The 22,941-nt window shown below is 32.8% G+C and overlaps 1 protein-coding gene across 2 annotated transcripts; it reads right to left on the reverse strand.

Moving 5' to 3' along the window:
- Positions 1–5,126: 5,126 nt before the first annotated feature.
- LOC108347482 (transcription factor MYB1) lies at positions 5,127–14,640 on the reverse strand. Of its 2 annotated transcripts, XM_052868255.1 has the most exons (3): positions 14,278–14,416; positions 7,452–8,250; positions 5,127–6,171 (listed from the first exon to the last, which is right to left on the reverse strand). In XM_052868255.1, exons 2-3 carry the CDS (start codon positions 7,642–7,644, stop codon positions 5,387–5,389), a joined length of 978 nt encoding a protein of 325 aa, XP_052724215.1. In that variant the 5' UTR covers positions 7,645–8,250; positions 14,278–14,416; the 3' UTR covers positions 5,127–5,386. The 2 variants fall into 2 exon arrangements, with proteins under 2 accessions (XP_052724215.1, XP_017442242.1); XM_017586753.2 differs by lacking the exon at positions 7,452–8,250 and having other exon boundaries at positions 14,278–14,640.
- Positions 14,641–22,941: the final 8,301 nt, after the last annotated feature.

Below are 22,941 nucleotides of genomic sequence, written 5' to 3' on the forward strand. Positions count from 1 at the left end.
AGTACCACGAAGATACCTCAAAATCTATTTCACAGCATTCCAATGCTCTCTACCTAGATTTGACAGAAATCTACTGACTGTACCAACATATGCAATATCAGGCCTTGTACATACCATTACATACATCAAACTACCCATCGCAGAAGCATAAGGAACTTTGCTCATATCCATCTTCTCAGCTTCATTTGAAGGACTTTGTTTAACACTCAACTTAAAATGAGTAGCAAGAGAAGTACTTACAACTTTAGCATTTTCCATTTGGAATCTTTGCAACACCTTCTGAATGTAGTGCTCCTGTGATAGTCAAAGTTTCTTCTCTTTTCTATCATGAGTGATACTTATACCAAGAATCTTCTTAGCAGCTCCCATGTCTTTCATGGAAAATGACTCGCCTAGTTGCTTCTTCAACCTGTCAATTGGATACATTTTTCCGACAATAAGCATGTCATCAACATATAACAACAATGTAATGAAATCATTCTCAAAAAATTTCATGACAAAAACACAATAGTCAAAAGTAGTCTTCTTGTACCCTTGCTCACACATAACAGACTCAAACTTCTTATACCACTGCCTCAGAGCTTGCTTCAACCCATATAGGCTTTATCGTAGCCTACACACATAGTCTTCCTTGCCTTCAACAAGAAAACCATCTGGTTGCTTCATGTAAATCTCTTCCTCCAAATCACCATGAAAGAAAGTTGTCTTCACATCCATCTGCTCAACCTCCAAATCTAGAGTAATAGCTAAACTTAACACAGTTCTGATGGATGTCATCCTCACCACAGGTGAGAAAATCTCATTGAAGTCAACACCATTTCTTTATCTGAAGCCTTTCACCACTAATCTGGCTTTATATCTGGTAAATGTAGAATTTCTCTCTTGCTTCACCCTGAAAATCCATCTGTTCTCTAAGGCTCTCTTACCCTTAGGCAACTTCACCAAGTCATAAGTGTGATTATCATGCAGAGATTCCATCTCATCCTGCATTGCATCCAACCACTTTTGCTTTTCTTCACTTTCAATGGTCTCCTCATAACATTCAGGTTCTCCCTCATCAGTCAACATCACATACTCATTGGTAGAGTACTTCTTAGAAGGTTGCTTTGGCCTGTCAGATCTTCTGGGTTGAGCTTCTGGTAACTCAGGTATATCACCAAGACTCTCATCTAGTGACACATCATCTTCCTCTTCATCAACATTATCAATAGGAAATTCAATCCTCCTTCTTGCGAGAATCTGCGAGGAGCACCAAACAAATAGAACAAAAATAGAATCTAAAAGCACAAAGAGACACCAACAATTTTTAACGTGTAAAACCCCTCAATGTAAGGGTAAAAACCACGAGTCGTCCAGACCAAAGAATAAATCCACTATGATCAATAATAGGGTACAAAAGAGTTTCCAATAATAACACCAAATGGTTTGTTCAATAAGCCAATTTAAATAAGCATAAATGCTTACAAACAAGAACAAAGAAGATGAATATTCTCCAAAATAGGGCTGTTGGTGCGAGACCGATTTCTCTCAATCTAGACCTCCAATTGATGATCCGAACAATTAGAATGAAGCACCATATGTCAAGAACCTATTGTCCAAAAATCAGCTCGATCCAACGGTGAAAGACTTCACAGCAACGAAAACACCAATGCAGGTTTAGGGTTATGCGGGAATAGTTTTCTCTCTTCCTTTTTCTCTCACTTGGCTTTTGCCTCTCTTCAAATGACTCTAATATGTCCTACTAATCTGACCCATCTCTATTTAACCTAGTGAGACATAAAGGTCCACATTATTTGGGCCTATTCTCCACATAGGAAGGGAGCCCAATAATCCAACACAACTGTGGGAGACGACATCATCTTACATCAATGGTGTGGGGAGGCAACAGTGCGTGGACGAAAAAAAAGAGAAATGAGAGACATTGTGTGATGAGAAACAAAAGACAATTGTGTGGAATGATACTAAAATAATACAGAAATTAAAGATTTAAACATACTATGACTTTGTTGAACTAACAGTCATGATAAAGTTTTATCATGACATGTCTTCTACATAATAAGTTTTGAACATAATTTCAATTTTATTGCCGTCCTCACTTACTATGACGGATCTACTACACTTGTCATAATAAGTTTTCCATTTTCACTTTTTATGATAGTTTCCTTTTATCAATCATAATAAATGTTATTTTTATTATAAAAATGTCATCAGTCAAATTATCACAATAGGTTAATAGATTTCTTTAGTCAAGAAAACAATCTAACTCTTCCCACAACACACACTCACACAGAAGAGGGAAAAAAAATTTTATATTCCCTTTGGAAACAAGAATACAATGTACACAAACAACACTCACAATGGAGCACTCTCCCTCAATAGGATACAAAGGTCATATCTATACAAAAGAATTAACAAAGCTAACCCTTTACAAGAGTTTCTCAACCTTCTTAAAAGGCTCTCCTACCACTAACCAACTGTTAACCGAACGGTTAACAATTACAAACATTACAACACCCCTAACTTCCTAACTACTTCATAAATTCCTTTTTCTCCTCTCATAAAACTCTTAATATTCTATCGCAGGTCCTCTTTTACTAATCATAATAATTGTTATTTTATTACGAAAAGGTCACTGATCCACTTATTATAATAGATAGACTACAACTATCAAAATAAATTGTCATTCATTATACTTTTTTCACTAGTATTCGTGAGTTTCTTCTGCATCACTTTCTTAAACACTAAGACATGGTTTTGAAGCAATAAAATCGTTCATGTTTCAGCTTGTGAATCTCTTTTCTTTTTAGTATTAAAGAAAACATAGTAATATTGAAAACAGAATCCATGAATGGTTGCCAAAACATATTATGATATAGAGGCAAAGAGAGAGATCGAAATAAAGCTATAGATGTGACTAAAAATAAATAAATTTTATAAAAATTGATATAAAATACGACTAGTATACATGTTCCAAAATGTCAACCATTTTGTTTTTGGGCTCTAAATCTAAATCCATCAATGGTAGCGAAGAGAGGCATCGATGGCAGTCACATAAAAGCTTAGGGTACTAAATTTATTAGCCGAAATGCACATGAACATCAATATTAAGTGGTAAAATGCAGTAATAGGAAGAAAATAGAAGAGCAAAGTTGAGGCTGCATTTCTGCCACCCTACAACACCTTCTTGCATTTGCATTGCACCCTCTTTCATGTGACCTCTTCTTGCACAATCCTGTGAACCGCTTCAATTTCTACATACACCCTCTTTTATATTTTAATTATATTATACAAATGCACCTCAAAACTCATCATAACTTCTCAGAAATTCCCACACAACAACAATGAGGAGGACTTCTCTCTACGCTGCTGCATTTTTCATTCTTTTGTTACTCTGTGTTCCAATTATCATCTCAGCAAGACACATAAATCGGTCATGTTCACATAAGTTTAACTCTTAAACAGTTCGAAAAAGAATGTTGCATATGATGATTCAATGGTTGTGGTTGTGTTTTAATTTGATGTTGCATGACTTTGATGGTAAACAGGAGATGGGCATGTAGGTGGTGGAGAAGAGAGTAGAAAAGATGGAATAAGAACGAGCAAGGTAAGGAGAGAAAGTTGTAGCATTGGGAAGGAAGAATGGAAGGAAAAGACACACTAGAAATAGTAGGATTGCTCTCATGCGCGTGGATCATGTTTGTCATGCAGGTTGGTGAGGGTGCTCTGATATCACTATTGGGTCTATCAAGGAGGAGGTTCACTGGAAAACACAAACACCAATGAGATATGAGTCCAACCATATAAGGGATTGACACCACTTTTTACCCAAAACCTTAAGACAATCGGCTAAAGGGTCTTTCATCTTTATATAGTGCTTTACTTTCTCATATATATCCAACGTAGGACTTAAACTCACGCTTGAATTTCAAACTGTGACCTAATCTCTTTGTAGTCTCAAAATACAGCAGAGACACAAACCTTTTCCATATTTATCACTTCGAAATATCTTTTTCAGATTCAGTAATACAGACACAAACCTTTTCCAGATTTATCACTTCGGAATATCTTTTTCAAATTCAGTAATATATTCCGGATCCATAAATCCGAAAAGTTAAAAGAATCATAAATAAATTTTCCTGAACTCACCCCACCGACGACAAGCAAAACCAATCCAAAATTCATACTTCTACTAAATAAGTACTCATACCTCTATTAAATAAGTGAAGAACCTTGTTGCAAAGCTTATAAAGCTTTAATGATCATCAAAGACTCAGGACGAAGAAAAGTTCAGGAGATAGAGGCAGAGAAGAAAGAAGAAAAAATAAAGTAATAATATATTATAAATTCATAAGGGTAAAATAGACATTTTAAAAATAGAAATAATACTTTAATTCACATAAATTTTTTATATTTATTTAATTTTTTTTTTTTTTAAAATATAAAAATTATTTTTTTACAACTATTTTATGCTTACATGTGTTACATGAATGTACATGCGTATGTGGTACAAGAGGTAACAGCTCCCTAATGTTATAACTTTGATTAATTATTTAGTTTTGTATAAGTAAAGAGTTATTAGTTATTTTAGTGAAGTGTTTTATGATTAGTTGTATGACCTAGATATTGTCATATGCAAGAGATTAACGAGTATACCTTTGAACACATTTATGATTAGATGTATGACCTAGATATTGTCATGTACAAAAGAATGATATTATGTGAGAAAATAGGGCACAATTTTACCATTGAATATTACATAATTAAACAAAGATAATATATATTGTTATTTTTACTTATTCACGTTATTATTCATCAACTTACACTTTAAGGACTTTCAAACTATTCATAATTTACATTTCATTTTATAAAATTTAGACTTCATTTATAGGCTAAATTGCTAAAAGAAACAGCATAGAAGCACATGAAATCCCTCCAGAAGAATAGTTGCCGCAAGCAACCCTTAAACATCTCTTAATTGGACATGCTAAAAGTTTTCCCAAGGAAGAGGATAAAAACATCTAGAAAGTTTAAAACCTTGGCGACATGCAGCAGAAAATAATCATAAAACCTTCGGCATTGTTTCACTCACAGTTACAAAGTACGCACAAGAGCAGGAACTCAAAATAGATAGAAATGCAAGTAATTTTTGTTAGTTTCAAAATCATGTAGTACCTAATCAGTCAATCCCAAAATATAAAATTGTTCCGTGAAATCATGAATCCCACATTCTACTTTTACCTAGTGAATCCATTTACATCACAGAATCGATTCACTTAACTTTGGTTGCCTTGTTACATTTGCAAGGAAAACAGACAATCATCACTTAGCCTGCATCATGCCCATTATCCAGTACTCACTGAGGACCAATGATGATTTATTAGGCAATCTAATGGCCAATATGTATTCGAGATCCATTTGACATTGCACTGCCAGACGTGTTTCCCATCATTTTCACACTACTATTCTCCAATCCACTTTTAAGCCAAGCAAGGTTACTGATGTCTGCAGCAATTGCAGCCAACTCAAAATTTGGGAAAGATGGGGGTTCAGAAAATTCGATGAACTCCGGTCCCAACAAAGAGCTTTCGGACTTTCTACCATTTGGAGAAGCACAGCAACCATGGCCACACTGGTGAGGTACTGCCTGATCACCACAAATTCCTTCAACCATTCTACAAAATTCCATATCTGGTCTTGACGATTGTAAAATGGGACCTTGCTTCGGCACAGGTCTTTGAATTGATGTTGAAGGCTGTATAACATCATTTGAGTGATAAACGTTGAAAGCACTTACACGAGCTACTGGCCGAAAAAGGGTAGGTGGATCCTTGACTTTGTGGTGTAATTGGCCCTCAGCTTGTGCTTTACCATCAGATTTATCATCCATGATATCTACAGAACTGACATCTCTCCCTTCTGAGGATTTCAAAGAAACATCCCCACATGATAGAGTGTCTTCCGAGGATGCTTTTGCTTTCTCCAAGCTGGCATCTTCCATGAAGTTACCAGATTCTAATTTAATCTTATCAAGTTCAACTCCCCGACGCCTCAGAGTGGAATTCCAGTGGTTTTTAATGGCATTATCCGTTCTTCCGGGTAGAAGCCTGGCAATGGCTGCCCATTTGTTACCATGGATTGCATGAGCAGCAACTATGATTCTGTCCTCCTCATCTGAAAAGAATTGTATTTTGCAAGCTTATATCTTTAGGAGTGGCATGATACGACATGACAGATGATACCTCGTAGTTTCTAAACAAATATATCACACAATTCTAGTTAGAGCTGTCAAATAAGCCCCAATAATAAAACTTGGCTCTAGCCCACATGGGTTGGGGCCAAAAAAGCCCACAGGGCCAAAAAAAGTCCTTTATTAAAAAAGCCCATAGGACTAAATACCCCCAAAGCCCTGTGGGTCAGGGCCAGCCCATGGGCTTTCCTTTTTACCAAATTTTATGTAGAGAAAAAAAAATTATGATCAAGATACAGATGAAAAACAGAGAAACAAAAAATTTATAAAACAATTGGTAAATACAAAGATAACTGTTGGTTAGTCCCAATAAAGACACAAGCATTGGTGCTTCCTTTTGTGGCCTACTTGAACCTGTATTTTAGATAAAAGTGACAGGGTTATCTATTTATTATCATACTATTTTATCACTGCAACCATGTGATTCTGCATCTGTAATGATGTACCCTTTTTGTTCTTAATTAACTCACTAGTAGTCGGTGTTGTCTTCTCACATCAAATTTAAAAACTTCAGCAATATTTTTACTTCAATAGCAAAATCACTTACAAATTTTATATATATCTCACATGTTGCTGCATTTTTTTTCACTATATATCTGCATAAAGAATAGTTTTTTTCACAACTACTAGGAATAAACAGAAATAATTTGACGTAGTCTGTTGGAATTGTAGATAAAACTGTAGGCATTTTTTTCTTAGGAGTTAAACGAGCTGACTGGATTCAAATTGTTCCTGCAGCATTCAACGCATGAAACCAAAACTGCACTTATATTCAAAATTTTGCATAATTGCATAGAAACTAATTATTAGACCCTTATACTGATATTAGGGTGGATCTAGAAAGGCCATTTGAGACAAGTAGGGTATCTTTTGCATAGAGACATGAGCCAAAAAAAGTTGGACCCTTTGCATCTTTTCAGGAAACGGTAGAACTGGAGCAAGATTGAATACAATACAACAACTTTATTCCATGTGAAACTGCAATATCAACCAAAATACAGAACAGACAACACTTTCAATTCAACAAGTATTATTATTTTTATTTAGAACATCATGGATAGAAAAAAGTGCTTAATTGGTAAACTATAGTGCAACATAAAGAGCATGATAGAGGGGAAAATAAATTTGGAAAAGATAAATGCACCCAACTGATCCAACATGTTTATCTTATAAGCTATAGGAACCATCTAAAGAAACCATTCACCTTGCGCTGAGTCTTCCAACCAGGTGGTGGTGTCGGTGTGGGGTTTGTTGGGGCCTTTTTCCATGGAATATATGGATTTGAAGTGAACCCAGGAGGAGGGTGAAGCGGTGGTGGAGTTGTTGATGAGGCGAGGGAGAGGGAGGGAGCGGAGGCGTTGGATTTCGGTGCGGTAGTGTTTGTGGAGTTTTTCCATTTTGTGGCGGCACTAGACGACGGTTTTGGCAGTGGGGGAAGCGTTGGGGCACTGGGCAGTGACGGCATCGACGACCTCTTGCCAGTGGGTGGCTTTGAGGTTGGTGCGGCCGAGGGAGGACCACTTGTCGCGGTAGGAGTCGATGAGGGCGGAGGCTTCCTCTGGGGTCCATCATGGCGAGGAAGACGGCGGGAGGAGGTGGAGGGAGGGGCGGCAAGAGGGAGGGGAAGGGAGGCCGTCAAGCTTAGTGAAGTGATGTTTAGAAGAAGATGGAAATAGTCGCAAGTTTTGGGGCAGGGGGCTAACCTGGCCCTACTTCACTCACAACCCATCTGGATGGGGTTTGGGGGGTCAGGGGCTTTGAAAAAGCCCCCTAAAGTATGGGCCAACAAAAATGGGGCTAAATATAAAAGGGCCAGGGTCGGCCTTGGGGCTTTAAAAAAAACTGACAGCTCTAATTCTAGTGTAGGACACAACAGTACTTGCAGTGTGAGGTACATTACAAACATATTTCAATGCAATGCATGTTTGTTGAATAATGGATTTATTATGCCTCGAATCATCACATAGTGTAGACACTTACAATTTGTACCTGGCTGAGCATATCTGCTCACAAAAAAAGAAATTGTCCTATTTATCGACAAATGTTGTTCAAAGAAAAAAAGTTGTTCTAAGCCAGAAGTTGTTTAAGACAACGCAACAAATGTTGATATAAAAACAATCAGTGAAGTGAATATATTATAGTATGTGCTTCCAGAAAAAAAGTATGATGAATGAGACAGAATACTACTTGTGATAACATAACTGGAATAACTAATATAAATTAAATTCACAACAGGTCAAAGCTTAGATATAGTACAACAGGTATTGGCCATACTGTTCTTCAATAAAATTGACCGAGTGTTTATATTTCCTTTCAATCGTCAACCTCAACGCAGCCTTCAATTTCATATCACCAACTACAATTGGCATCATGATATCACACATCATTTACTGAAGAAAATAACTACAAGTGCTATGTTGTCATTCTAAAGTTATTCTTGGAAATTGATTGAAAACAAACTTTTTGACGAGCCTCATTCTCAAGCACCACATGTGTCTTATGTTCTAAAAAGTACTCCTCTCTTTCACGATTATTTGAAGTATGTTAAGCCGTAGTAAGGTTTATCGCTTTTTATCGAACTCACCCACATGCTCCATTGCTTGTGTTGGTCCTTGTCTAACACTTTGAGTTTTATTCTTGCTCTTATGAAAGGAGAATGTAAGTTAAATTCAAGCTCACAACACAGTTTTGATCTGTCCTAAGAATTTTCTCTTTCAACACATTTGTTTGAGTACCTGAGTTCTACTCTTCTAATTTCAGTTCACTACAGTGTCTTTTTCACTGTCGTCCACTGTCTGCTGCCTCTGTCTACTGTCGTTTCCCATGAGGGGAGTTTGTTTCTAGGTGCTTTGATGAATAAAGTAGATCATTCTCTTGAAGAGCCAAATCTTCCACCTTTATTGTCTGTCATCGACGCTGTCATTTCCGTCGTTCACCGTGAGGGAGAGTCTGTTTCTATGTGGTTCAATCTAGTCCCTATAGTCTATCACTGTCAGGCATTGTAGGTCACCATTCGTTAGTGATGAGTGCATATTTATGCCCTCATTTAACCTTTAATACTGGATTCTTAATTGGTTTTTATACTTTAATAGAACATTTTAATTAGGATTTGTTATAATTGGGTTTATTTAGCATGAGATACAAAAAAATGTTTAAAATAGCTTTTCGTTGCATAAATGTTTTTTTGGATATGTTGACGTGTGTTAGTGCAGCTGCAGCTAAGTTGAGCTCATTAAGGTGTGAAAATAAATTGGTTAAAGTTTCATGACACCTTAAAGATAAATCCAAGAATAACAAATAATCAAGACCACAAGAAGTCAATCCAAGCATAATATGAAAAAGTGAAGAAATTTGGCTAAGCTAAGAGGAGGGAATAGGCAACAAAAATTGGATCTTGCGGTTTTCTCTACCAAAAGGGCTTTGATAATTGATAAATATTAATGATTAAAGATAAATTGGGAAAAACATATCTTAAGATGTTTTATTTGATATTGTTAAATAGTTACCTTATTTAACTATATCAATAAATATCAAAAGTGTTGGAAGTCCCACATTGACTAGAGAGAAGGCCAATTTATAATATATATATATAAGTAGGTGCAAACCTCACCTTACAAGCTGGTTTTGTAGGATTGAGTTAGGCTTAAAGTCCACTTCTTAACATGGTATTAAAGCTATGGTTAGAGCCTATCCTAGCAATATTTGTTGTTTGTTGGGCATATTGTTCCACTCGCTATCGGGTCGCTCTCGGACCACCCATTAATGTCTAGTCTCACGCTCGAGATGGTGTTTATACCTCAGCGTGAGAGCGTGTGTTAGAAGTCTCACATCGACTAGAGATAAGATAAGACAAATATATAATATATAAGTGGGTGCAAACCTCACCTTACAAGCCGGTTTTATGGGGTTAAGTTAAGCTTAAAGTCCACTTGTTAAAAAAAGATAATATTTGCCAAATCTTTTTTAGTCTAGCAAATATCTTCTCAAATATTTTTAGATCTACACAACAATCAAATATATTTTGAATATTATAGATTATTTAGAAGATAATTGGAGAAGATTGCATTATCATAAAGAAGATTACAACAACAGAAAAGCCTGAAACAAAGCCTAATCCAATTTCTATATAAAGAGACCTAGGGAAACACTTTAGCAGAGCTTAGGAACCCTTTGGGGGGTTCAAATTTCGTCCTCTCTCTCTTCTCTCATGTTCTCCACCCTTTATTCTTCTATTTTCATGTTATTTCATCATTCCATGGAATGTTAAGCCTCTAGGGTTGATTGTACTGTAATTTCTTAACTAGATTCTGAGGTTAGATGAATAAATTTGTTTGTTCTTTTGATTCTTGTTGTGATTTATTTTTATCTATGTCTTTAGCTTCTTAATCAAGTAAAAGTAATGATTTTTACATCATAGCAATTTAGCATGGTCTCAAATCTACATAACATATCAATCTTATGAGTCCAAGAGTTTTTAATTTTAATTGAGAATCTACTTTGATTAAAGTCAGAAAACTTTCATATGATTGAATGAGTTTTTGCCATTAATTGAGAATGTACTTTTTGATTAGTAGTAAAAACTTTAACAAGAATTAATCAAGAATGTACTTTAGTTAATTAGCTTTTACTTGATATAAAAGGTAAAAGAATAGACATGATTAGGCATAGTAATATTTAATTGAGAATGTACTTTGGTTAAATTTACTATGATTTATCTAATCTACAAAGTTATTGCTTTTAATTGAGAATGTACTTTGGTTAAAAGTGAGAACGCCAACAAATTAATTGAGAATTTACATTGATTAATTTGAAAATCTAAGACAATAGTTAATTGAACAATAATCTTTAGATAACCAATAGTGAATCCTATTTTGAAAAAGTAGTGAAATCAACCTATTTTCTTTATATTTGTTTTTATCTTTTTAAATCTCTTTATAAATTTCTTTCTTTCTATCTTTTGTTACTTTGTTCTTTAATCTTTTTTTATCTTTATCTTCTTTATTATTTTACTAACCCCTTTAGTATAGCTTTTATAAAAACTAATTTGTTAAGAATCAATTCCGTGTTTGTTGGAAAACAACTTATGATTGAATTTACCCTTTCTATTTTGTTGGCTTATATCTTAGCAATACTGAAGTTGCTATAGTTTAGTAGTATTAATTTGATCGCCTCAACAATAGCGTATGAATTAAGAATCTAATATTAAAGGCTACATGAGGACATCAATATGCACTCATCAGTTAGCTACTAATGGAAATCTAGTCCTTGATGTCTGTTGTTGTTTGCCACCGTTGGTCGTTGTCCATTACTGATGGTAATCTTCTTTGTCAAAGTCCTCAACAATGATTTGTAGGAAGAGATTTATATGAAGCAACTTCCCAGATTTGTTGCTTAGGGAAATCTTTTGAGTTGATATTTTGTCTTCTATGTCATATTCGCAAATCATTAACAATTTGGTGTCACTTGAGTGTAGAAGCAAATATTTTCAGCGATCAAGGAAAAGTGTATGTGGAAGTGAAGATGGATTTGGCCATTCTGAAACATAACCTCCCAGACATCAAAGAGATAAAAAAAATGTTATGTGATTTCAAGAAAAACAAAAAGTTATCTAAGGAAGGTGCAAATTCAATTAGCGGTGAGGAAGGAAGAAAGATTTGTCCATGACAACAGATCAAATAAGGAAGATGAAGATGCGCAGAGACCGTGATAAAAAGGATAGAATTATCAACTTTTGTTAATGTAGTTATTTTCATATAAAACTATATTATTTTTATATGCACATTGTTAGGATATGGCCTCCTATTACGAAGGTCTATGAAAGAAGATATAAGGGTAAAAAATACAGCCAATTGATTTAATTCAAGCATCCGACAAACCAATTAGTGGTTATATAGTTGTTGTGAGGGGAAGCTAGGTATATATATGTCTATTTTTGAGTCTTGGGGAGACAAGGAGAAAATAGGATTGTTAGTGGGAGGTTTTGGACCCTTGAAGTGCTAGATATTGTATTTGTAAACTTTTGTACATTGTAAGTTCTATACAGAATTCTAATTTTTCCATTTGAGAGTTCCTTCCCTTTAGAGTTTTTGGATCCAGTTTCTATAACAAATTTTTCTAAAGGTGTACCATACCCTTTATCTCTTAAAAAATCCTAAAATATACCTGTATCCAAGCAACATACTTGAGGATGACAAGGAAAACAGAATGGAAGCCTTGAAGAACAATGGGAAGTTCTTCACGGAATCAATTATTACAAATTACTTCTCGTGTCCGCTAGTTCGGCAAAGATTCAGAAAAAGATGGTTGGTAATGAAGGAATTCCACTATTGGTGACACTGAATGAAGAAATAGAACATACGCTTCACAAGACATAAAAAGAGTAAATGAGGAGAAAACAGAATCATAAAAGTAAGACAATTATGAGTCCTTCTGAGATGAGTAAAAAATCTTGGGCCAAAAAGATTTAATTTCCCAACATTCATGGCGGAAACTGAGTGCGTGGGTAGCCCAAGGTTAAGAATTTCTTGAAAGTACAACAGACGAAACCAAATCTGAAGGTTCATCCGTTAAACAACATTTTATTGTCAATCTGCTCTATTGGTCAGTTAGTTGCGACAGGGATAAATAGAGAAATAAATCACAATTCCTATCAATAAGAGAGATGGAAAAAGAGCCGTCTTGTCAATTGAGAAGAGTTTTGGTCATCGGGCATTGGGAGGTGCAGATCCTCAAAATTCTGTTGTCTTTTCCCTTATTCTTTTCCAGTAAAGGCAGATTTCTTTATGATTCTGATCCAGCTCCTACCATCAACTCACATTCATGAACTTGCAGGTTAAGCAGGGCACTTGCTTGAGTTCTTGAGAAAGAAGACATAAGATCTGATGTGGATAAATGTGATACAGGTGACAGCTCAAAGGTTCTAAAGAGGTCGTTTCTGAAGCTTGTACAAAAGATTAGGTACCTTATGGAAAATGGATTTACTGATGAATGCAGGATTTGGTAATCTTGGTGAGAAGGGGCAAAACAAGTTCCCCAATTACTAGCCCGTAGAAAAGCCAACATGGTTGAACTTGAAGCAACTGACATTGATAGGTCCCAGAGAATAGCTAGTTATTGTAATAGAATTGATTGGGCTGCTAAAGTTTATAAGATTGTGGCCTTGGCTCTGGTAGAAGAGAAAGCATATTCATTAATTCTGGAAACTGAAGCAGCTGCTCAGTTGTATAAGGGGTACCTTGGAAGGATGGTTCACTTCTTTGGTCTCCATTTGTGATTCGGTAAACCATTACATGAAGTGCTGCTTCTCTTTAATCTATAAATTTTATCACATTTAAGGTGTAGTTTCCAAAAAGATTGGTACTACTTGAGCTAAGGTTCCTAGACATAAATTTATTCATTTAACTTGATGGAACATCATTTTAGCTAACTCACTAAATCATACGAATATATACACAGGCCTACCAAATAATCTAACGTTTCAAGAATTTGGCCTCAAAAAAAATTACTAAATAAAAAGAAAACGGATTACTATGGTTGTAAAAAAAATCTGCAACCACAACCATGGCGGCAATGTCAAGGTTTTTCTCTCAACGTTGAGCCATTGCGACTGAAATTACGGCTACAACAACCACATTTTCCCACAATATCAAGAATCGCAGATACCTTATAGCCATTAATACTCACAGGCACAGCATCAGTCAGCGAGTAATAGCTATACCCTATAGCAAATAATACTAACCAATCACCATCTCAATATGACACTAAGAAAATTCTTGAAATAACAAGAAGATAAAAAGGCAGGATTTATCCATTAAGAAACAATAATGCACACAGCAAATCCAAATGTCCAAGCAAAGTCAAAAAAGAACCACATAACCCATTAAACTATAAAAACAAAAGATCATACACAAAAACATTACGATAAAAATTCAATCCATTCGTAAGGTCAATTCTAAAACATTAAAATTAAATCAAACAAAAACAAAGTCAAATTTAAATTCAAACCCACAGTACCAATATCGATCACGTACCGGTGAAGGGTTTGCGCTTAACGGAGGGGTCAAGCTGGTTGCACCACCGGAGACGGCACGACTTGCCGGATCTTCCACTGATCCCCCGTGCGATGAGACTCCAGTTTCTGGCGCCGAACTTGCTCACGAGACGACTCAGAATGGCGTCCTCTTCCGGCGACCAAGGGCCCTTCACTCTGTCCTTTCCACCGCCGACATCACTGCCTTCTAACAACAGCAGTCCCTCGTCACCACTTCCGTCTACGGCGGTGGCGGCGGTTTCTTCTGGTTCCATCTGTGTGAGGTTAGTTAAGGTGGAGAAAGAAAAGACAGAGGAAACTAGCGCAAATGTTTCGGCACTTTTTGACCCATGTTTTAGCACTTTCAAAGGGAGGTTTGAGTTAATATAATTTAATTGCAATTCTACCCTTGTCTCGCTTTCTTCAGTTACGCGCACTGGACTGATGCAGTTTTCATCATATAATTACTACCATTTTAATGTATACTATACTAGAAAACACGTATACTTCCACCTAGGTGTATTCACGTCTCTATAAAAAATAAAAGTTACTTTATTACTTTACAATTTTTTTATTTTTATAAGTAATTGATAAAAAGGTAGAAAAATAACAATTTTAATATTTAAATATATATATATATATATATATGTAATTTTGTAAATATGAGATGGAAAGGTATTTAGTTATTAAAGAAAATGAAAGTTCAATAAGGTTCAATTTAATATATGTAAAATTATTCAGCAGGAAACATGCAGGTATTCACCTTTATTAAGATTAAAAAATATGCTTTTTCAAAGATGGAATATATTCTCTTAATATTCTCAATTCCAAAAAAATTTGATCAATAAAAAAAAACTGTCTAGTTTAAAAGATATCTATAGGTATTTTAAAATCCACGCGCTCATCAATATTAAAAAATATATATTTTATAAATTTTTAAAATAAAATTTAAATAAAATTACAAAAAAAATATAAATTAAATTAAATTAAATATAAATTAAAATTTAATTTTAATTAAATTTAACCTGATAAAATATAAAATAATTTTAATTTTAATTATATTTAACTTAATAAAATATAAATTAATTTTTCTTTTGCGGATAACAAATATTCATGGATACGAGTAATATAATAATCGCGCCGGACCCGTTTATAAGTGGGTATTAAAATACTTGTCACCCGTTATCCGTGAGTATCAACTGTTCGTCATGGATTTTATTTGCGGATAACCACGGACACATGTAATTTTGTCATTCCTAGTTATGCTTATGGAAAGCAATATGATATTCAAGTAAGCCAAAAGCATCATATGGTAATATATGCACTAATTAATAAATTTAATTAATATATCTTGTAGTACATGTTATATTTAATATTGTTCATGATCCTTACTTAGATGGGTCTGGACCACATGGCCTAATCATATGTTAATCTTGGAGTAATCCTTTATTTCCTATATAAATTGTGGATTATCATTGTCAATCGATCTTGTTGATATAAATATGTCACAATCGAGTATGTATTGGTTGAATACATGTCGATCCAATAAGCCAACATGTACTCAGCCATAAATAGGTCATGGTTGAGATGTACTTGGACGTGTGAAGTACATTAGCCCCTCAAGCTTTAACATGTTATATGTCAAAGACTTATAAAAAGATTCCACAGATGTCGGATAGTAGGATATGCACTAGTTATAAGGATGTTGGCCTTTGGCTCTCGTTCCATTTATGAAGAAAAATTGTATTTCTTTGACTATGTAACCTTATAAGTATACTAGCCCCAAACCTCGAGAAGTGCAGTCGACAAAGAGGGTTGATTGATGGGTGTTAGACTTAGAAGTGTGCAATATTCGTTACTCCTTGATCGTTAAATCTTAGATGATGTAAAGGTTAAGATTGAAGAGGAGGAGGTGACGGGTCACAAAAAAATTTATAAATAGTGAAACCATATTACTCATTTAAGTTCTTGTAGCACTTATTCTTGTGGTACTAGTATCTGTGTCAAGAGTAACCAATGATCTAATTTCCACATAGCATCAAATATGTCATTATCTAGTAGTTTTGGTATGTATATTAGGGATATTCTAGAGCTGAGTAGTAGTAAGTCATTGTGTGGTGATCCATTAATGGTATCTCCATTTAATAGAGAAGTGAATATTGAGATGAGAGAGGAACCTTTCAATGAGGTAGCCAAGTCTATGTGGCCACCTAGGGGAAGATACGAGTGGGTAGACCCAAAGGTTAAGATGTATACATCAATGTTTAAGTGGTCATCTATGTTGAGGTCATGGTTAAATAGTATATATATCTTTGAAGGGGCCATGTTCTAAGACATAATAACTTATGAGAGGACAAGTTCAATAAATTATGTCTGCCATGGACGATAGGGTCATCCCAAAAATTTCTTTTATGTATACATAGCATTTTTCATTTAGCTACACGTTTGCTTACCCTTTGACAAGTTCACAATGGGGTACTACACATTTTGAATATGGCTCTTACCTAACTACACACCAATAAGTGGGGTTGCATGCAACATTATAGCTTGTATGTAAATAATTGGGGTTAGACCCTACACTGGTACTTCTTACATTTGTATAATACATGTCCTTAGCATCTAGTTACTTGGCTTTCATTGGGGAGTCAAGTGAGGACATGCTTGTTGGGTTCTTATACCCAGTCTTTCAAGAAATTTAAAAATGGTTTTCTCAAAGTAATGGTTATCCGATAAGGGGCGTTCTCATTTTTATGATGTGATCGGCAATCCTAAATTCCCTTTCTACTAGACCAACAATCTAACTAGGTACCAAGAATGGTCAAAGCATAACATGATATATAAGGATAAAAGAATATTAAGTATCCTGATTCAACTTCCCTGCTGCCTACCGACTAGGGAAATAGTTAAAATATACATGTCTCCACGTCCTGTGGGTGACATGACTTGTAAGTTTATTCTTATATGCTGAGTATGAAGTACTATACAGCTAATTCTAAATACATTTCATTTGTTGTAGTGATAATGGAGCACCATGCAAAGAAAACAGGAACTGACAATGTGTTCTAAAGTTTAAGGAAGAAGTTGAGTTGCACTGAAGGGGTCAGTGGTAGATATACATCCTCCTTAAGAAAGTCCAACCTGGTAAAGTGCAAGGGAATGGAAAGGATACGAAGAGTTTGAAGACCAAGTTGAATCCAATTATGACTATCAAGTGATTATGGAGGTTTACTCATCCACTTAAGTATGAAACAATGTCTCCAATTTAACTTGAGTGGGGAGGATCAAAAGATGATGGATGAAAGAAACTCAAAGATATGCCAACTTGGAGGAGGATAATACTATTTAGAGTGTAAGATAACCTCACCCTTAGAGACAATCATGCCTAATGCCTATTTTGGATAGTCTTGGAAGGCAAGATTAATCTTCTCTTCTAGAAGGTCAACCTTGGAGGCTTGGACACCAAGTTAGGGTTCTCTCCTTTTCAAGACACCTATTTTAGTTAACCTAGTTTCTAGAACTTTGTTTTGTATTATTTCACCTTAGTCCTTAGATTTATGTTTTTGTAAATAGACCATTTTTCACACTTATAGAAGGGGTTCTCCTAGAATATTGTAAGGATTGAATATTTTTAAGGATAAACACTATATTTGAACACCTTGTGAGGAGCTATTTTTTTTAGAGTGTCTTCTTCCTGAAACCTTATCTTGAGGATAACTCTCAAGTGGCAGCAACATCACTCATCTTGGGTTGGTGAGTTTTGTGCCTCCCTAAGTGGCATGCTTCCTTTGAGCTCCTTATTCCCTCTTCTTGTATTCCATCTTTGTTCATTTTTTTCTTCTTTTTTTTGGTTCTTTATGCATACTTCTATTCGGATTTTATGCTTTCCATGGTATTCTCATTTTTGTTTTCATTAATTAAGCTCTTCTTCTGCTCCCCTTGAACTTTTAGAAGTGCACTTTCACATCTAGATAACGTTGTTATCTTAATGTCCAACGAGAATCTTTCTAGAGTTTTTTTAAACATTATATTTGTTAAATTCTATGATGGATATTTATCACAAAATATCGAAGAATTCTTAAAGATTAAAGTATAAAGTGTGCATTTTAACAAAGGTTAGGATAAAATGAAAAGACAATAGGTAATGTAGAGAAATCAAACAAATGTTTATTATAAGATTATATGCATAATGTTGTCCATAATCTAATGCTTTGGTCTCTTAATAAATTAGAAGTATTTTTTGTTATTCAAGTTAACGTGTGCCTAAAATATTCACACTTTATCTATCATGTGCTCAAAAAATTAAACATAGTTTTGTCAAGTTCATTTTGACATGAACTAAACAATACAAGCCAATTATATTGACCAAATGACATTAGTTTATAACCATCAAACATTGGAAAATCAAGATAACAAAAAGTAATATTCATCATATGAAACAAAAGATAAAATGATTCATCATATGATTCAATTACGAGTTGATTAGTGTTATAATCGAAATCGAAAAAAATAGAATAGTGAATCATAGATAAATTTTAAAAATAGATTTTGGAGGCTGTTATTTATTCTAAAAGATAATAGAAATATTGGAAAATAAAAGTGTGGTAAAGAAAAATAATCTTTAAATTCAAGAATCGAATAAAAAATATAAATTAATATGAAAATAAGAAATTGTTTTTTGGAAAAAAAAAAGTCTTACTAGAATTAACATCTCCGAAAATAATATAAGCTTTTGTGACAAGAAAAAAATAGTGATAACAATAATTGTTTCCAGTATTAATATATTATTCATGAAAAAAAAATTCTTACAAATATTTTTTTTTAACAGTATGGAAAAGAAAATGTCACTTGTTTATTAAAAAACTAAAATACATCTTACTAGTTTATAAATTAATAGCTCTTGATTATTATTTATTAGATTGCTGATATATATATATATATAGACACACATTTGTATTAGTAGTGAAAAAAAAATTAAACTTTGTTATTTTAGACTTGAATGTGAGATCTTCCTTCCAAAGATAACATTATTTTATCTTGTGAAAATGCGATTAATAGTGATCAATAAAAATATTGTTACTATTACATATTAATTGTGATTAATTTTGTATTTATCAGAAATAATTTTCATAGTGATAACTAAAAAAAATGTATAATAAAAATATAATTAATATAAAATTTATTAAATATTTATAAATTAATAGTTGTTTATATTATTACTGACAAATTAATAATGTTTTACAAATTTATTTTTATATATTTATTAAAAAATTACAGTTTTATATATATTAGTGGCAAAAAAATATTATATTTGTTTTATTTTAGTCAACATTGTTTTTAGTGTTTTAGTAATATAATTAATAGTGATAAATTTTATATTTGTCACAAAAAAATTATTAAAATTAACAAAATATAATATCACAAATAATTATTCATTAATAAAAAGTTGTCTAATAAAATTATTTTTCTTTTGATAAGAATATACTTAATAAAAAATTTATTGAATATTTATAAATTAAAAATAATCATATAATATTAATTATTATTAACTGCTGATAACAAAATTAAGTTCATTCTAATTTAGATTTAACTCACCCGTAATCATGAGTAGCCTGACGTAACTATATTGAATTATACATAACCACAATAATATTAATGTGAAATATTAATTAGTAGAATGTGCTTAGTATTTTGTATACACTACAATATTCACCCATTCAAGTAACCTACCTGGAATAGTTAAGTCAGCTCAATTTCACACTTGAGCAACCTAGCTCCCATGTTTAAGCAACTTAGCTCCCTGCATAAGCCTACTTAATTCAACTCTTATGTGGCCATTCCAATGGATGTTGTTTTAAGCATTAAACAGTCGTTGCAAGTGACATGACCACACTCATCCGCATAAGTTATAGGTCTTCTTTTCAAGCAATCAAACTTGTATCTCTTGTTTAACATATCTAACTCTCTCACTTAAACGATAGTTTTACCTCTTCAATCAAAAACATCATCTCAAATATGAGACTAAATATTAATGGATGATCCGATAGCGATCTGATAACGGGTAGAACAACATACCCAACAAACAACAAATATCGTTAGAATAAATTCTAATCATAGCTTTGATACCATGTTAAAAAATGGACTTTAAGTCTAACTTAACTCCACAAAACTGATTTCTAAAATGATATTTATACCTACTTATATATTATAAACTGGTCTTACTTTTTAATCGATGTGAGGTTTCCAACACGCTTCAAACCTCATATTTTCTTCCAAATAAATGTAGTAGGCTACTATATACTTATTTAAGTGGCCAAATAATTTTGCGATTCTCACTATAATTTGTGATAAATAAATTTATATAATCCTTATATATTATTGTGATTTTATTACAATATTTTTTTATGTCATTATCTGTGACAGAGTGATGTTTCCCTTTAATTATATACATTTTGTGACACCCTTTTTAATGACTATATTTTATTGCAAATTTCATAACAAGAGTTTGTCACAACTTGTTCTTTATTTTATACAATGTTTTTGTAATAAAATATTTTTTAATAGTAAATTCATCCATCCAAATAAATAAATGGAAAATCAAATTGCGTGTTTTGAATCATGCATTCCGTTGTTGAAGTTTTAGTGGAACGACATCATTTATAAGTATCGGAGGTAGTTGAGATGTTTTTAAATTATTTACCTAATATAGACTCATGTTAAAATGTTTGAAAATGTATCAAACTAATAAATTAATAAAGTTGTATAGTTTGAATTTGATTGTTGGAAAAGGACTAGATACATATGGTACTCAAACCAATTAACTTTTTTTTTTAATTGTAAACAAAATAAATTTCACCACCTAACTCAAAACCATGCTTTATAAGAAAGAGGTTCTTAATTGAAAAACTGGTTTGTCCTGGTTCACCTCTTTTACTCAATCATCATTATTAAACCTGTTTAAATTATGAAAATATCAAATGAAAAAAATATGAGGAAAATAATGCTACTCGTGGACTATAGGAAGTATAGATATCTGCGTCGTTGATGCATTATTCAAATTTTCTGATGAGAATTTATATCCAATAAAATCACTGGTGGAACCACACAGTACATTGGGCCAGCAATACATGGAAAAGCAACTTCTGAAGACCAACAAAAAGTAGATAATAATAACTACCATTACCTTATGACAGGACAAATCAAAGCAAGTGAACAAATAACCGAATTAAAGAACAGCTAGCTGTAGGCCATGTTGCATTTAAAAGACGGTAATAGAAAAAAAAAAAAATATATATATATATATATATTAATATATTTACATTATTAAAGAATTAAGGTTAAAAATAATTTAAATATATTTTTCTTTTTAAATACTTTTTAAAAATAAAATTAATATAAAATTTTAAACTTTAAAATAAATAATATCTGAAATATGAATCTTAATAATATTATTTAATAGACTTACGATCGAAATATATACATTTAGAATCATCTCTACATTATTTCTTAGTCAAAATTATGCACATGAGAGTGATAAATGACATTTAGTAGATTTAAAGTTAGGATTAGTCTCAACTTAGTTTTAGGAAAGTAAAATTCCATTCCAATTAATTTACGCGTATGATAACTTTTGATTAAGAGATACTTTTTAGCAAGAAAAAGAATGGAAAACCTTAATTAATGTGATTAATCTTTTGGATTGAATTCTTTTTATGTGCTTAGTTGCCAAACTTGTGTTGTCAACTTTACTTTAAAGGAGAAGACAATGTTTTAGTAGTTGAATAATCTGAATGTGAAGTTATTAATGCTCTACCTCAGTAGATTAATATTAGATTAATATTGTAAGTTGAATTTATAGTGTACTCAAATCTTAACAAAAATATTTCTATGACACACGATTAGGATATACATACTAAACAACAATAAGTGAGCATTTATAGGTCACTTAATTCATTTGGTTAAAGAAATTATTAAATGTAATATACTTTATATTTGGACTTTAAACATAGTGAAATTAAAATCAAATGCTTATTTTCTAAGATAAAATATAAATAATTTAAATCAAAGATAGTAAATAAAAATAATGTAAAAATAGACAAAAATAAAAAACCTTAAAATTGACGCATGTTTTTGTTCAGAACTGACATATCCTTACAATATCTTTTTAGCTTCAATTCTCCTTTGTCTAAGATGGTTGATTTCTCTCTAACTTAAATGATAAGATAGATATATGTAAAGATATTTTGACGTTGAAACAATTAATTTTGTCAGATATAATAAACATAGTAATAAATAAATGAATAGTCTTACCTTTTATACCATTTTCGTAGACCTACTTAAAAGAATATATGACACATATAGACATGACCTAGTTTAGGAACGTTTAGAGTATGTTAATCTTAATTATAGTCTTCACCTTATCTTTCTTCAAGAAAATGTCTTTCATAAGGGATCATATATATATATATTCTGAAATCACATTAGTTGGTTCTGTCTTATACAATTCCAAAGTTATTCATCGTAATCATAAATAACAAAAAAAGAAAAAGTAGTGATATTTAGTATGAAATATTTTTATTAAAATTCACATGCGCAAGTAAATAAACATTTTTTTTAAAATAAACTTTAGTTGAAAGTATATAAAATACATTTTGACAGATCATTCATT

The sequence above is a fragment of the Vigna angularis genome, chromosome 9, assembly GCF_016808095.1.
Source record: "Vigna angularis cultivar LongXiaoDou No.4 chromosome 9, ASM1680809v1, whole genome shotgun sequence".
NCBI lineage: Eukaryota > Viridiplantae > Streptophyta > Magnoliopsida > Fabales > Fabaceae > Vigna > Vigna angularis.